A 16,220-nucleotide genomic window follows, 5' to 3' on the forward strand; every position below is an offset into this window, starting at 1 on the left:
CACCTCGCAGGGTCCAGTGCTGCTGCCCCGCTGCCAGGTCACTCCTGCTCCATTATTTTGCTGTTCTTGGCTCATTCCTGCTCCCAGGATGGGGTTTGCCACTCCCTGGGGAGTTTTGGCCTCTTATGCTTTCCAATGGGGTCGGGATGTGGGCACCATGGGGCTGCCCCCAGCCCTGCTCTGATCTCCACCCCTGCACTTTGTCCCTGTCCCCCCACCATCCCCCACCTCTTCTCTCCTCCCACTTGCCCCATGTTGTCCCCAGCCCCTCCAGACTCTCTCACCCATCCCCTCCATGCCCATCTCACCCATTCCCATTGCCCCAACTCCTCTCAGCCCCCATCCAGCCCCAGCTCCACCCCCATTGTCCCATGGGACCTGGCTGGGCAGGGCAGACAGGGTGTTCTGATGGGTGCTGTGTCCCTCAGGGGGTCTGTGCCCCAGGCAGGGGGTGTTTTGGGGGCTCTGGGTGCTCACCCCCTCTCTCTCCTTCCCTTACAGGTGTGGAGCTGCGCAAATGAGAAGCGGGTGAGTGAGAGCGGGATGGCAGTGGGGGACCCCGTCCCCCCCTGTGTCCCCAGACCCAGAACACACCCCAACACTCACACAGTGACCGCAGGGTCCCTGCTCCCCCCAGCACCCCCTCAGCCCTGCCTTGGGGCACCCCAGGGTGCAGCACCCAGAACCCCCACCCTGATTAGCAGCTCCCCTGGGGCACCCTGAGACTGCGGGGCCAGGGCCAGAGCCAGAGCTGGGTGGATCCCCCAGGGTACAGACACCCCACGAGGGGCTGTGGGGCATCTGGCGGGGCTCTAAAGGCACACCTGCTGTGCTGCACTCACACTGCACATGCACCACCCACGCTGCACCCAGGCTGTGTGTGTGTCTGTGTGTGTGTGTGTGTGTGTGTGTGTGCATGTGGCACATGCTGGGTGTGCAACACACACTGCAAATAACCTGCACTGCACACACTGCACACACTGCACACACTGCACACACTCTGCACACACACTGCACATACACTGCACACACACTGCACAGACTGCACACAGACTGCACACACACTGCACACACACTGTCATAGCCATGGCACACACTGAACACACACACACTGCACACACACTGTCATAGCCATGGCACAGGCTGCACACCCACTGCACAGATTGCACACACACTGCTCACACTGCCCACACTGCTCACACTCTGCACACCCTGCACATGCAGCATGCACTGCACACTCACTGCACACTCACTGCACACTCACCGCACACTCACCGCACACTCACTGCACACTCACCGCACACTCACTGCACACTCACTGCACACTCACCGCACACTCACTATTTGCCCACAGCTCCTGTGCCCACTCGCTGTGCACACCCCACACACCCCTCACGCCCTGCCCTCCCGTGCACACACACACACTGTGCCCCGTGTCCTGCCCGTGCAGACCCCGTTCCGTGTGTGCTGCGTGCACAGCACGAGGGCACTGCCCCTGGCACTGCACGGGGCAGCACGTAGCACAAACCACCCTGCACGCACACCCAGCCCCGCACGGGCACACCCACACCGGGCACGTGCTTCACACGTTCCCTCCCACGCTCAGCCCACCAAACACACACCCTCTCACACCTGCCCCTCGCTCCAAGCACCCCTGAGCACCCCACACTCACCCTGTGGGTGGGTCACACCCCACACCCACCCCGGCACAGGCACGGACACACTGTGGTCACACTGCTCACACGGGCACTCCCCACACAGACACCCCGCATGTGCCCAGCCTGAGCAACACCCAGCACCCACCCCCTGCCCGCCGCCCTCTGGGACCCCTATTTACACCCTCCCAGCACGAACTGATGCTCCTTTTCCCTCCCCACTCCCATTCGGGCATCAACCAGGTCTTTCCCGGCGGGTCAGGACGATGCAGCTCCTTCCCCTTGCCCCAGGATTACAGCTTTCCGTCCCATTTCCATGTCTGCCGACATCCTCACGGTGGAAAGAGACCCTTAATCCCCAGCAAATACTGCAGGAAGATTTCAGATGCCGGATAAAAAGCTTAAAGATGAAACGTTGCAAGGGTTGAAAATGCTTATAAGCGTCACCAAAACGGTTATTAGCCGGGGGACGGCGCCGGGTCACTCCTGCAGTGCCTGGGGACTGACGCTGGGTCCTCCAGCGCTCCAGGGCCAGCTTTCCCCATGGGAGAGGCTGGAGGAGAGGAGCTGGTCTGGAAGGAGGGACTTGGTCTCCTCCAGGGCGGGACAGGGGGAGGTCAGGTTAGCTCTTAATCATGGTTCTTTCATAAAATCCTCTACTTTAGGGGAAATTTGACTTTCAGCACCGACAGATGCGTTGGTCTGGTGGCACCTGAGAGCAGAGCCAAGTGCAGGGTGCCCGGGGTGTCCATCTGCAGGACCCTGGGTCAGTCCCCAGGACACCACAGCCCTGGGATAACGCAGTGTCAGAGAGGATTATTCCTTTGCATAACCTGTTCCTGGGGCCGCCCCACCCTCCCGTCCCTCCGTCCACTTGTCCATCTGTCCCCGTCCCGGGGGTCCGCGGGGGGGTCCGACAGCCCCCAGCCCCACTGACCCCCGCGGTTCCCCCGCAGGTGCCACCATGTTCCTGAATAAGTGCGAGGGGGACCTGGGCGAGCTGCGGAAGCCGGGGGACAGCGAGGGCACCCCGCCCGCCTCCGCCGAGGAGGAGCAGCCCAAGAAGAAGCACCGGCGGAACCGCACCACGTTCACCACGTACCAGCTGCACGAGCTGGAACGCGCCTTCGAGAAGTCCCACTACCCCGACGTGTACAGCCGCGAGGAGCTGGCCATGAAGGTCAACCTGCCAGAGGTCCGCGTGCAGGTAGGGAGGGCACCCGTGGCCCCAGCACCCCGGGCCTGTCCCTGGGCCGGGTCAGAGGGACCCCCCGGTGCTGGAGAGCCCTGCTCCGCTCTCGGCTCCACCGCCGCCACCTCCCTCCGGGCCTCAGTTTCCCCACTGCTCGAGGTGGGTGCAGCAACCTCTGCAGAGCTGCTCCTGACAAAGCCAGGGAAAGGGTTTAATGGCTGAGCCTGTTTCCCCCATGGGGGTCCCAGTTTGGCCTGTGGGGTCCCAGTTTGGCCCACAGGCCACAGCCTCCGTTTGGGCAGGGAGATGGTTTTTAGAGATTGTTTTTTCCCCTTCTGGTGGGGGCTGCTCCCATCCCTCCTGCTGTTCACGTGGGAAAGCAGCCAAACCTTGGCTGATTGAGGCCACTCCCAGGTCTTTCAGGCTGGGAAAGCACAAGATCCTCACAGATTTGGGGGTTATAAGCTTGTTGGAGCAGGAGGGGGGCAGTGGGGCTGGGGAGGTTTTGCTCCCTGGGCTGCAGGAAAAGGCTCATGGGGGAACAGCACGGCCTGGGAAGAGCCCAGGGTTCCACCAGTGCAGTCCCCACCATCCCTAGACTGACATGGTGAGATCAGGGAGAGGGAAAGGGCCAGTGTGCTGAAGGAGACAAAACCCCTGCAAAGCAAAGCAGTGACCCCTGCATAGACGAACTGAGATCCCCAGGCCTCAGCCCCAGTCTGAGACAAGGCAGCCTTTTTTTTGGGGGGTCCAGACTATAAGGACACCTCTGCTGAGCTCTCTGAGCAATGACCAGTTTCATAGAATCACAGAATCACTGAGGTTGGAAAAGCCCTCTAAGACCATCGAGCCCAACTGTTCCTCCAGCACGGCCAAGGCCACCACTAACCCATGTCCCCAAGAGCCAGATCCACATGGCTTTTAAATCCCTCCAGGGCTGGTGACTCCACCACTGCCCTGGTCACCCCGTGCCAGGCCTGGACAACACTTTTGGGGAATAAGTTTCTCCTAATATCCAATCTAAAACTCTCTTGGCACAGCTTGAGGCCATTTCCTCTTGTCCTGTCACTTGTTCCCTGAGAGCAGAGCTCGACCTCCATCTGGCTCCACCCTCCTGTCAGGGAGTTGTGGAGAGTGAGAAGGTCCCTCCTGAGCCTCCTTTTCTCCAGGCTGAGCTCCCCCAGCTCCCTCAGCTGCTCCTCATCAGACTTGTGCCCCATCCCCACCCAGCTATTCATCTTTCCTCCCCCTTTGCCTCTCACAGCAGACCCTGTGCCCTGTGCTGCTCTGGGGACATGGGGACCAGCACTCCAATGAGCTGTTCCCACAGGGCCAGATGTCACTGCTGGACTTGGCTCACTGGTCCCTGTCATTCCTGCTGGATTTTGGTGTAACTATGGCATTTTAACATCTAGAAGCTTTGACCCAGGGGTTGGAAGGTCAGATAACACTGCCCCGAGGGCTGCAGGAGCAGGGTGCACATTTCCATGGAGCAGGGAGAGTAGGGGCTGTGCGCTGACACCTCTTGCTTTCTGTACCTCAGAGACGTCCTTGGTCTCTGGGGCTTGTGGGAGAGCTTTGGCAGAGGTGTGTGGTGTGCTGGGATTGCCAGAGCCCTGGAGGGCAGCCCGTGTGCAATGGGATACCCCATATATGACACTGAAGCACTCCCTGTGGGGCAGAGCATGGGGTACAGCATGTGGGGCACACTGCAAGGGACCGGCTGGGCACGGTGGAGCTCACCCTGGCTCTCACCTCGCAGGTCTGGTTCCAGAACCGACGAGCCAAGTGGAGGCGGCAGGAGAAGATGGAGGCCAGCTCCATGAAGCTCCACGACACCCCCGTGCTCTCCTTCAACCGGCCCCCCATGACCCCCAACGTGGGGCCCATGAGCAACTCCCTCCCGCTCGACCCGTGGCTGACATCCCCCATCTCCAGCGCCACCACAGTCCACAGCATCCCCGGCTTCATGGGAGCCCCCCAGGCCCTGCAGCCCCCCTACGGCGGGCACTCCTTCCTCAACGCCCCCGCACCGATGGCCCAGGGCATGCAGCCCATGGCCCCCGCGCCCTACCAGTGTGGCACCCCCTTTGTGGACAAGTACCCGCTGGAGGAGGTGGACCAGAGGAGCTCCAGCATCGCCTCGCTCCGCATGAAAGCCAAGGAGCACATTCAGACCATCGACAAGACCTGGCAGCCCATTTGATGAACGTTCCCCTCTGGCCCCTCCGGCCCCCCCGGCCCCGGCTCTGGGCCCCGGTGCCGGCTCAGCCCTGGGGCAGGTGAGGGAGGACAGTGGGTGCTCAGCAGGACCAAAGCCGGTGCTGGGCAGGGATGCCAGGCTGTGTCTTCCCCCGCCGAGCCAGCACTGGCAGTGGCAGGGGAGCCAGTCAGGTGCTGGCAGGACCCCGCTGCAGGGGAGCACCCTGGGGGAGCCCGTTTGCCTCACTGTGGCACCAGCACTGGCTGAGGATCTGGCCAAGGCTCAGGCATCCAACCGTGCCACCAGGCCATGCACCACCCCCTGGTCGGACACCTCCTTTCCTCACACCCCTTCCCCTTCCTGTTATTATTAATTTTTTTTTAATGCTGCAGATTTAAACAAAACTGAACAGAAAAGCTCTAGTTTCGTAGGGAGTACTTGGGGGGACGTTTTAGCTGCATTGGGGCACGGTGCTGATCGTGCTGGGTGATGCACTGGCACTGAGAGGACGGTTGTATCGTGAGTAAAGAGATAAGATGAACGGCTGCCGCATGCTGGAGTTGGGCACTGTGCCCTCGTTAGCACAGCGGGGCTGTCAAGCCTCTGCTGGGAAGGAATTTTATTGGAGGGCACGGGAGCACCATCCCTGGGCACCCTCCTGCCCCGCTCCCTTGGGATGCCATGTGCAGGGCTGGGTCCAGGGGTGGGTGACTCAGTCCAGCCCTGGTTCTGGGCTAGGACCGGCTTGGCTGCACTGTGGCCTCGATGGCTCATCACAGGTCACCTTCTCGACCATCCCTTGGGGGCTGTGCCCACCACCCCCCTGCCCCAACACTCCCCAGAGGTGCCAGTGGCACAGAGCTGCCAGAATTGTGCTGGTGGGAGGATGGGTGGCAGTGGGACCCCTGTGGCCCATGGCCAGGGCTGGCGAGGGGAGGGGGCCAGCTGGGAGCTCTGGGGTCTCTGCAGCAGGGATGTCAGGGTGTGCCAACCTTACCCCCCGTCAGCGGCTCCTGCCAGATGGGAGCTGGTGGTGGTGACAAGGTGCCACTTCCCCAGGGGGCCCCAGCGTGGCTTTGTGGCTCCAGGGGGACCCTGCCTTCCCACCCACCACAGCTCAAGGCTGTGTCACCTCACTGGCAGCAAGGGCCAGCAGGCCCCCAGCACACGGCTGAGCCCACAGTGGCTTTGAGGTGCTGAAGCCCAGCTGGGACAGCGAGAGAGGTGGGCTCAGCCCTGGGTGAGCAGGAGCACCTGGGTCCCTGGGGAAGCCAGACGAGGGCCAACCTTTTCCTTCCCCACACTGAAACAAGATGTTTCCCTAGAAATCTTCCTGCTTCGGACCCGACGGCAGCCACCAGCCGGGGCTGTGCTGGGGCAGCCCCGTCCCCGCCGTGTCCCCGTGTCCCAGACCCCGCTCGGTGCCAGCGCGCCCGCCCGCCGTCCCTCTCACCACCTCCCGGGGGTCTCACCCGATCCAAGACCCCCGGGGCCGGACTGTGACGTCCCCAGAGCCCCGGGGTCAGGCGGGTCTGGCCGGGATGCCAGCGGGCCAGGCGAGGCACTGACCCCGGCGAGACCCTTTTCCTTGTGCCCCGTCCCCCGGCTGCTGCTGCTCGTCTGTTTCGTTAGCGACAATTAAACCTTTAACAACCCATTAAACGCATAATCGATGCTCCCCGGCCCCCCAGCCCAGCTAATGGGGTGAAGCGCCCCGGCAGAGCCGGGCTCCGGCCGGCAGATAATGAAGCAACGGCTGCGGAAGTAATGGGGTTTGATCCGGGGGACGGGACGCGCTCAATGGGGGCTGCGCTTTTCACATGACATAATTGCCGAGGCTGGCGCCAGCCCGGGGCACCCCTCGGCCTCCCGAGCGCCAACAAAGGCCGGCTGGCGCGGGGAGCGGGAGCGCCGCACCCCCGGCTCGTTTGATCGGAGCCTAATTGGGGCGAGGGTGCTCCCCCAGCCCGGCCCCGCAACCGCCACCCGAGAGCTAGGGCGCGGAGGGGCCCCGGGATGAGGATGCGCCTCCCCGGCTCCTCGGGGTTGGGGGGCTGCGTGAGTTATTTAAATGAGCTAATCTGCATGAGGTGGCACCGGTGTGCCCGGCACACGGTGGCGGGGTTCCTTCGCCTGGTACCCCGCGTGCCCTCCCGTGGGTGCGCCCAGTGGCTGCTCCGCACCTCCTGCAGGAACAGGCAAGATTTCTGACCCCAAAAATGCCATTTCGAAGCAAGGCAGGGGCAGGAGCGCCGAGCCTCCTGCCCAGCCCACTTTTATTGGTGTTCTTCCTGGTGGAGACCCACTGGAGCCCGCCACGGTATGTGGGGCTGCGTTTGGGAAAAATCCAAGCAAAATGGCATTTTTTCCCCCCTTAGATCCCAATCCTGTCCTGAAATCACTCACTGTCAAGATGGGGCTGGTGCCTGGGGTTTCCTGGGGGGACTAAGTGCTACAGGCAGCTCTGGGGGGTGCTCCCCGTCCCTCGTGGCAGAGCAGGAGCCCTCCTGCTCCCCCCTCCCTCTAATCCCCTCCCGTGGGATTTGCCCCCTAAGCTGCTTATTTCTCTCTATTTCTCCCAGGCCTGAACGAACCCAGCCCTGCCCCAGTGCGACGCCTTGCGCTCACTGAGCCGTGGGCTCTGGGCACTCTGCCCCCGGGGCTGCCCGCTGGTGGCCTGGCACTGTGGGGCTGGCACTGTCCAAGGATTTGGGGTCAGCACTGCCATACCCAGGGACATGGGGCTGGCACTGCCATGCCAGGGGATGTGGGGCTGGGGCCAGCAGTCCCAGCTGTGCTGCACTGCGAGCCCCACACCCCCTGGCACAGCCAGGGCTCAGCCCCTCCCAACACCCACCTCTGTGCACGTCCCCCCTGCCCCCTCCATCCCCAGCCCCCCAGCAGGACAGATGTGGCTCCAGGGAACTGCGGTGACAAGGGGGGGCCGCGCTGTCCCTCTACAGGGTGTGGGAGCTGGGGACGTCAGGGCTCAGGTTCTCCTCAGGGGTGTTGACCCACGAGCTGCCTGTTGCCCCCCAGCTCTCGGGGGGGGAGGAGGAGAGGGGGCTGCGGGGTGGGGAGGGCGAGGCCGCCCGCTGCAGGTTGAGCTTGGCGATGAGCGGCCGCCCCACGCTCACCCGCTGCCGCTCCTCCACAAAGTCGTCCATGCCCCGGTAGCGGTACTGCAGGCACACGGTGAAGGCCAGCTCCTGCTGCAGGGGCACCGGCACCGTGGGCACGTGTCCTGGCACAGCCATGGCCACATTATGCCCCTGACACCGGCCCCTGCCCCTTACCCGCAGCTTCTGCAAGCCACAGATCCGGCTGTAGAGGCAGCAGGAGGGGCAGCTGAGGCTCCAGACAGGTGCCAGGGGGCTGCCCACCTCCTCCGGGCTCTCCTTGTTGGTGCACTTGAGGTCCACGTCCAGCTCCTGCCAGGGGCGGCATCCACATGGAAACCACCACGAGTGCCCCAGCCCCGTTCCCCAGCAACCACTCTGGTGTGGCTTTGGCAGCCCCATCCCACCTCAGGGATGTCAGTGAGCCTGGCCTCACACTTGGTGATGTCCGTGGGAGCGGCCACCACGCGCGTGTAGATGATCATGATGTTGGAGAACTCGGCAGCGAAGCCCAGCTGGACGGTGACGCCGCAGTCGAAGCGGAGGTGCCGGCTCTCCGGCAGCACTGGGGAGGGGACAGGGACAGCAGGGCTGGGACCTGCAGGGGCTCTGGGCTGGAGCTGTACCCACAGGTGAGGAGACAGTTGGGTCACCCCAGAGCAGGGATGCTGACATGGTGGTCCTGCCTCCAGGCTGGTGGTTCTGTGCCAGCTTCTCCTCCAGCTGGGAGGAACCTGGCGGGTGCTGCCTGCAGCCTCTCCCTGCACCTTGGGCTGTCCCTGCTGCAGGTGCCAGCTCTGGACGGGGTGGCTGTGACTCACCATGAGCCTTGGCCCACTGCAAGTTCCTGGCAGAGGTCTCATCCCGGCCCGGGGCGCAGATGGGGTCCGTCAGAGCTCGTCTCTCCGAGAGGTTGCTGCGAAGCTCCAGCGCCTGCCGGCCCCGTGTGATCTCCAGCGTGCCCATGTCTGCCGTGGCACAGGGGGTCAGCAGGGGCCACTGGGGGGATCACTGTCCCCCACGACTCCCCACTCACCCTCGGCCACCTTGTCCAGCAGCACCGTGATCTTCTCGTCCTCCAGCAGCCAGCGCTTGAGGAAGGTGACGAAGATGCCGTTGGAGAGCTCGCCCTGGCTCAGCTCATAGGCTTCAGCATCTGCACACCTGCAGGGATGGGGCAGCAGTCGGCTGCATCGTGGGCTCTGGCACTTCCCCAGGAACAGGCCCCCAACAGGACGACAGTTCTGGGGAAGCCAGAGCTGGGCACCTCTGGCTCCTGTTCCCATCTCACCATCTGGCCACCATGCCAGGGACAGGTGGGAGCCATGGCTGGATCCTGGATGCTTAAAGCCTCACCAGCCCAAATCCCTGTGCTCCAGAGGAGCCTCAGGGCTTCATGCCCTCAGGGGCTGCCCAAAGCTGAGCAGTGCCATGGACACCTTCCTGCCCTATTTGCCTACCATGGCTACTGTTTGCCTAGCACCTCCAGCATTGAGCGGAGGGATACAAGGAGGGGGGAGAGACACAGGCAGGGGGGCTGAGCCTCTGCCCCACTCTGAGCCAGGAAGGGAGACTCAGCCCCGCTGCCCACACTGGGGAGATGGCGGGAGGGACCCACGTGGCGTAGCCAAAGACGATATTGGCCGTGACCTCCAGCGCCCCGACCTGCGGGATGACATCGTCATTGAGGTTCCTGCAAGAGAATGATGCTGGGTAGAGCCAGGAACTACCCCCCTCCAAAGCCCACCCCAAGGCACCTCGGAGCCCAGGGGCTGCCCTGTGCCCCTCTGCCCACCCATCGTGGTGTTTGCCAGCTCAGAGGCGCAGTGATGTTCTGGGGTGTTTAGACGGGACCCCAGGGGTGCCCTGCACCGCTCCCTCAGGAGCCAGCACCCACGGGTCCCTGTGCTGGGATGTCCCTGAGCAGTGTGTCCCTGGGGGGGTGGCAGGGCTGGGTCACCTCTTGCGGCACATGTCGAGCAGGAAGGTGTTGAGGCCGGTGCGGCGCTCCTGCATCGCCCGCAGCACCCTCTGCACGCACAGGCAGTGCGCCGACGTGTAGGCACTGGGCGCGTCGATGGGCACCATGAAGCTGTTGCCAAAATTTTCATAGCCGTGCCCGGCGTAGTAGAGCAAACCTGCCAGGGGGAATGGAGGGCAGGTGACATGGTGACATCCCTGGACCTGCCAGCACCCTCCTTCTTGCTCAGTCCCTCCACCAGCACAGAACCCCCCGGTTCCCCCAGGCTGGAGCTGCACTGGCGGGTGCTGTCCCACCGTAGACGCCCTTGTCGAGGAGGAGGAGGAACTCGTTGACAGCCATCTGCATCTCAGCCTTGCACAGGTCCAGCAGCGAGACCACCTTGAAGTCGAGCTGGCGGAGGAGGGCACTGAGGGCATGAACGTCCACCATGGGCGCCTGCAGCTGCTTGTGGTGCAGGTAGTGCATGTTGCCGATCAGCAGCGCCACTTTGTCCGTGGCTGCAAGGGTGGGAGAGGGAGGTCTTGAGAAGGGGGTGGGATGCTTCTGCTGTCCCCACCTCCATTCAGCCCACAGAGTTGACACCCAACTGTGGCCAGCATCACTGTCCCTGGGTATTGAAGTGCCCTGTGGTGTCCCTGCCTCGCTGATCCCTGAACCGTGGGGGTAGGGTTGGAGGTTGGAGTTAGGGATTTGGGTTGGGAGTTAGAGTGCTGATCCACTCTCCTGGTTAAGGCTGGGGTGCTGTTTTGCTCTCCCAGTGCGCTGCACCCAAAGAACCCCTGGCCAAGCAAAGCCTCCTGGGGTGACAGTGGTGACACTGGGGACAGTCAGAGACACCCAGGGCCACCACCCCCTCCTGGGCAGGCTCTTACCGTACAACTGGCCAGGATTGCCACACTCTGTGGAGCCTGGGAAGAGAGAAACACCATGCCAGGGCCCTCCAGTGCCAGGGGAGCGTGGTGGGCAGAGCAGCATGGACCTGCCCTTTCTGCCCACACCTACCTCCATCCCCTTCCTGCCAGGAACCTCCAGAGGTGAAGAGCCGTGGGCCTGTGGCAAAGGGAGGGTCAGGGATCCTACACATGGCAGCACCTCCCAGCATGGGCTGCAGCCCCCCAAAACTGCAGAGCAGCCATGAGGGCTTAACAGGGAGCAGGGCAGGGTCAGGACACCCCACAGAGAGAGAGAGTCACAGAGGTTTGTCCGGGGCCCTCACCGATCTCCACATCTACCTCCTGGCTCCACACCTCGTGGAAGAGGTTGAACACTCGGCAGCAGTAGCTGCCCCGCTCGGCCGTTGTCACCAGCTTCACCTGCCAGTGGGACAGAGCGGGAGCCTGGGGCGGTGTGTCGGACCACACTGCACTGTGCCACACTGTGCCACACCGTGCCAACACTGTGCTGTGCCAGGGGTCCCACTATACCTGGAGCTGAGGTGCCTGAGCCCCCTCCACAGGACGTCGGTTCCTGAACCACTGGTACTGGGGCGGGGGGTTGCCGATGGCTCTGCACTCCAGTGCCAGCGTGTCCCCCTCGGCCAGGCGGCACGGCCGTGGCTGCCGCAGGATCTGCAGCCCTGCCATGCTCGGGCAGTAGCCACTGGCTGGGGAAGGGACAGGGTGGCAAATTCAGCACCCAGCCATGGCAGCGCTCAGCAGAGCTGCTCCAGGCCCCAAGTTCCTCACTCACAGGCCCTGGCACCCAGGGATAGCATGAGGCATTGTGCAAGAGGAAGACACAGGGCATGTGGCTCCTCTGTGGGCACTGTCACCCCAGCAAGCCGAGAGCCCCTTGTGGCTGAGCCAGTGACTGACAGAGCAAGCAATTCCCCTCAGGATCCATCCCTGTCCTGACGGGGCCAGCAGTGCCCTGTGGGATCTGCCCTGTTCCCAACAGGGCAAGCAGTGCTGCATGGATGCCAGCCAGGGATGCAGATCTAGGAGCCCACCTGAGCTGGGGCTGCTGCTCTTCTCCACCTGGACGTGGGCCCACCTGGAGAAGGCGAAGGTGGCCCCACAGTTCACCCGGCAGATGTACCACTCGGGCTGGCCCAGCGGGGCGGCCGTGTCGATCACCAGCTCCGGGGACGTGGCTCCAGGCACCTACAAGACAGGAGGTGGCCAAGGAGTCAGGGGCTCCCTCTTACCTGTGTGGGTGCCCTCGCTGTGGACAGGGCACGGGGGCCCTGCTCCACATGGCACAGTGGGGCCTCACCTCCCGTTTCCCACAGAACCACTGGTACATGAGCCCCGGCGGGCCGGTGGCACAGCAGGTCAGGGACACTCGTGTCCCCTCTGCCACCACCTGTGACTCCGGCTGCACCGTGATGCGGATCATGTCCTGGACTGCAGGAGAGGAGACCACCGTTCCACACCATCCCATCTCATTCAGTCCCATCCTATCCTGTCTCATTGTACCCTTTCCCATCCCCCCCCAACAGGCTGCCCAAGCCCAGCCGAGCCCAGCCCATCCTATCACATCCTCTGTCCTGTCCCAACCATCTCATCCTGTCTTGTCCCTTTGGTACATTCAGTGCCATCCCACCTCACCCATTTTATCCTGTTCCAATCTATCCCACCCCGCTCTGCTCCATCCTATCCTATCTCATCCCATCCCATGCTGTCCAAACCTGTCTCATCCCATCCTATCTGACCCCATCTCAGCCTGTCCCCCATCCCATCAGACCACATCCCATCCTATCTCACCCTGCTGCATCCATCCCACCCGCCCAGGACCCCTCTACCATAGCACAGCCCCCAGAAGGAAGAGCTGCCCTCCACCTCATCCGCTTCCTCCCGCTGAGCCCCCGTCCCCGGTGCCCCCTCCAGCCCCGCGGTTCCCGCTGCCCATCCGTACCGGCGGCACTGAGGACCCGGCAGGCCTTTGTGTGCCCCATCTGCTCCAGGCAGCCCAGCAGGTACTTGAGGGTGCAGTCGCGCTCGGCCAGGAGCTGCAGCAGGCACTGCGTGGGGCTGCCGCGGGGCTCCAGCACCTTCAGCGAGCACATCTCCAGCTCCTCCGCGCTGCGAGCGCCCGCGGCCGTCAGTGCCCCCTCCCTCCCGGGGCGGGCGGGCCCCCACCAGGGCTCTCGGCGGTGTCCCCTGCCCAGGGGATGGCTCTGGGGACCCACGCGCCCCTCGCCCGGCCCACGGCAGGGCTGTGCCCACCGGCGTTTTGTCACCTGGTCGGGGACAGCCCCCGGCGATGCCCCCCAGCCCTACCTGCACTTGAAGCGTTTCTCAGCCCCGGCCAGCTCAGCCAGCTTGCGCCAGCCCCGGCCCGCGTTATCCAGGAGCTCACACAGCCGGGCCACCACCTCCTCGCCCAGGGCGCCGATGGGCATGCTCCAGTCCCCCATCCCTGCTGGGGACACCGAGGGGACGAGCCGTCAGTGAGTCACGGGGTGACAGGGTCCCACTGGACACCGCCGGGCACAGTGTGCCTCAGCAGGGAGAGCACCAGCATGAGCTCACCAGTGTCAGGTCTCCTCCTAGCAGGAGCCTGGGGAGGTGCTGGGAACCAGCTGGGCAGTGCTGCTGGATCTGGCCACCGGCAGCCAGCCAGGAATGTCACACACTCTCCCTCCGTGAGCTGTGACAGCAGCCCCGGGAACACTGCTCACCCCCCCAGCCTCAGGCAAGGAGCCAGGGCATTTTAACCCAGTCCCAAGAAAGGGACTTTATGGAATTGGGGTCCACAGAACTGGAAAGACGGGATGTCCCCTTTCACCTTCCCTGTCCCTTCAGGGACCACAGAGAATGGGGCCCAGGGCCCCCTCTCCCCCTGGCAGAGGCCCCAGTGGGACAGCAGCAGCCCCCTTGTTGGCACCAGTCCTCTGTGCTCCAGAGCCAGCACAAACCTTTCCAGGCCACCAAGAGGGGCTGCGGAAGGGCCAGGGGAGGGTACACAGGGGTCCTGGGGCTGAGACCCATCTTAGCTTGCCCTGACCCTGGGAGAGGTTTTGACAAGGGGAGCATGGCATGAATCACATGGACAGGGGCAGCACCCAGGGAACAGCTCCTTCCTCCTCCCCTCAGGTCCCTCCCCAACAACCTGCCCCAGAGGAGCACTTGCCCCCAAGACTGAGCTGCCCAGGGCAGCTGGCTGACACTCACCCGAGCAGGGGGCTCCGAGACGGAGGGCAGGGATCCAGGTGCTCCCTCTGCTCACCTTCTGCTGGATTTGGGGGGCTGGACACGCTGGAGGTGGTGAGGGGAGGGCAGGGTGCAGGACGGGCACTCACCGCGTGGTACAGCCGGACGAGCCCCGGCAGCTCTGAGGGTGTGCACCCAGCCCCACGCAGAGGAAATGAGGGCTCAGCCCAAAATCTGCCCCGGCCCCCGCGCTGCAGCACAGCACTTCTGCTTCCCTCTGCCTTCCTTCCTGTTGTGGGGCGTGTGGGTGCGCAGCTGCCGCGGGGTGCCCATGTGGGCACCCACCCACAGCCCCCCAGGGAGCCGAGCACAGCCCCCAGCCCTGCTGCAGGGTACGGGGCACCAGGGACACTGACAGGCTGGGCAGGGGCTCCACCGCCCCCTCCTCGCTGTGGGGGGACCTTGTGGGCAGCTGTTTGTCCCCACAGCCCAACTCGAGCCCAGGCAGGAGCTGCAGGGCAGCAAGTCCAGGATGGAGGTGAAACAAGGTGACGGGAGCACCTCTCAGCCAGGTGAGACCAACATATGGGCAGGACCACGGCTGGGGAAGCTGCTGGGCTTTGCCAGGCTGGAGCCAGGTGAGGACAGGCAGGGACAGGGCAGTGAGGGCCCAGCTGCTGTGAGGAAGACCTTGCCTCCACCACCCAGCCCAGCCCAGCCCTCGCATCCCAGCACCACTGCTCCTGCTGCCAAGGGAGGAAAGCAGAGCAAGGGGCCACTATGTCCCCCCTCACCTCACCTGCTGCCCAGCAGCACCACCAGAGCCTGGTCCTCCTGCCCCCAGGAGCACAGGCTGCTCAGCCCCCAAGACCCCCAGCCAGAGACACAGTGACAACAGGGTGAGGGGGGGCATCCCATACCACCCCCTCGTGAAGCCCTCAGACTGAGGTACAGATGTGATGGAGCACAACCTGTGTGTGGTGTGGGCTCCCTCCACGAGCCAAAACCTGAGCTTCTGCCTTCGCAAACACACCCAGAATTTGTGTTGCCTCAGCCCCTGCCACAGGGGGGACCTGCACCAAGCTTGCCAAGAGCCCAAGTTTTACACAGCCTTTGTAATAGATATCAGTCTCATCCCAGATTTATTTCCTGTTTACATCAAGCGACCAAAAGCAGGAGCGGGTCCCAGTGCCACCTGTGCTGGTGCGTGGGGCAGCCCTGAGCTTGGCAGCACCTAAAACTTCTTGCCCTTCTTCAACTTGTTGCGCTGCCACGTGTTGTATTTCCGCAGCCGCCTCCAGTACTCGAGCGTGTCAGGGTCCAGCTCCTCCAGCTTCTTGGGGGGCCCAAGGTGGATCTTAAAGAGCCTGGGGGCAAATGCAGAGGATATGAGGCTACAGGAAGGAGGGAAAAAGGGACAAGGACAGGACACAGCCGTGGACGTGAGTGACCAAGATGTGCAGATCCCTCACCCCCACATCCACAGTGCACCCATTCCTGTCTCCCTGACCCCAGGAAGGTCCCTGGGCTGCAGAGAGGCAGTTGCCTCCTCCCAGAGCACTTCACTGTCCCTGTGCCTCTCGGACGGCACCTCTGTGGGGACACGGAGGGGAACGGGGCAGCACCCACCAGTCGGGGTACTCGGAGTCGGGCTTCAGGGCCACCTCCGGGCCCTCCTTGAAGTAGTTGACCCCCATGGCGTGGGTGGCGAGCATGGTGGGGTCCGTGCACACCTCCGGCCCCTTCAGCGCCTCCTTGGGCGCGCCCTTGCCCTTGGCCTTGGCGGCTGTGGGGACAAGGGTAGGGTCAGAGCAGGGGCGACAGGGATGCGGGCGGGGGAAAGGACGGGGCTCGGGGGCAGAGGCCCCGCGGGGGGGGAGCGGGGCTGGGTCAGGGGCGAGGGGAGCCGGGCGGGAAGGAGGGAGCCGGGACAGGAGCGAGGGGCACGAGGGATGGAGACGGGGGGTGCGCGG

General features: G+C 63.8%; 3 protein-coding genes across 5 annotated transcripts in view; 1 reads left to right on the plus strand and 2 right to left on the minus strand.

Annotated features, from left to right (window-relative positions):
- The first annotated feature begins 1,605 nt into the window (after window positions 1-1,605).
- On the plus strand, window positions 1,606-5,405 carry RAX2 (retina and anterior neural fold homeobox 2). Of its 3 annotated transcripts, none has more exons than XM_027668387.1 (3): window positions 1,606-2,276; window positions 2,612-2,862; window positions 4,610-5,405. In XM_027668387.1, exons 2-3 carry the CDS (start codon window positions 2,620-2,622, stop codon window positions 5,051-5,053), a joined length of 687 nt encoding a protein of 228 aa, XP_027524188.1. In that variant the 5' UTR covers window positions 1,606-2,276; window positions 2,612-2,619; the 3' UTR covers window positions 5,054-5,405. The 3 variants fall into 3 exon arrangements, with proteins under 3 accessions (XP_027524188.1, XP_027524190.1, XP_027524189.1); XM_027668389.1 differs by having other exon boundaries at window positions 2,612-2,835; XM_027668388.1 differs by having other exon boundaries at window positions 1,606-2,862.
- Window positions 5,406-7,419: 2,014 nt separating this feature from the next.
- Window positions 7,420-14,514, minus strand: LOC113959385 (mucosa-associated lymphoid tissue lymphoma translocation protein 1-like). Its single transcript, XM_027668393.1, is given in 18 exon segments — window positions 7,420-8,262; window positions 8,347-8,481; window positions 8,577-8,734; window positions 8,991-9,137; window positions 9,206-9,333; window positions 9,788-9,862; window positions 10,130-10,307; window positions 10,447-10,650; window positions 11,026-11,061; window positions 11,156-11,203; window positions 11,370-11,466; window positions 11,578-11,670; window positions 11,672-11,760; window positions 12,105-12,255; window positions 12,368-12,498; window positions 13,010-13,176; window positions 13,375-13,516; window positions 14,269-14,514. Coding segments are annotated over 17 exon segments (2,229 nt in total). The 5' UTR covers window positions 13,512-13,516; window positions 14,269-14,514; the 3' UTR covers window positions 7,420-8,007.
- Window positions 14,515-15,372: 858 nt separating this feature from the next.
- MRPL54 (mitochondrial ribosomal protein L54) overlaps window positions 15,373-16,220 on the minus strand; it is a 1,437-nt gene continuing 589 nt past the window's right edge. Inside the window, exons 2-3 of the mRNA XM_027668346.1 lie at window positions 15,877-16,132; window positions 15,373-15,614 (exon numbers count right to left, since the gene is read on the minus strand). Of these exons, the coding sequence (XP_027524147.1) occupies window positions 15,482-15,614; window positions 15,877-16,132 (389 nt within the window). The 3' untranslated portion in view covers window positions 15,373-15,481. The remainder of the gene's footprint in view (window positions 15,615-15,876; window positions 16,133-16,220) is intronic.

This window comes from Corapipo altera, unplaced genomic scaffold (genome assembly GCF_003945725.1).
Source record: "Corapipo altera isolate COAL_440 unplaced genomic scaffold, ASM394572v1 231, whole genome shotgun sequence".
Classification (NCBI taxonomy): domain Eukaryota; kingdom Metazoa; phylum Chordata; class Aves; order Passeriformes; family Pipridae; genus Corapipo; species Corapipo altera.

Excerpts from the sequence above, each read along its gene's own strand:
- RAX2 (XM_027668388.1), top strand. The coding sequence starts at position 2,620 with ATGTTCCTGAATAAGTGCGAGGGGGACCTGGGCGAGCTGCGGAAGCCG. Across the intron at positions 2,863-4,609 it reads TGCCAGAGGTCCGCGTGCAG|GTCTGGTTCCAGAACCGACG; the intron begins GTAGGGAGGGCA and ends CTCACCTCGCAG.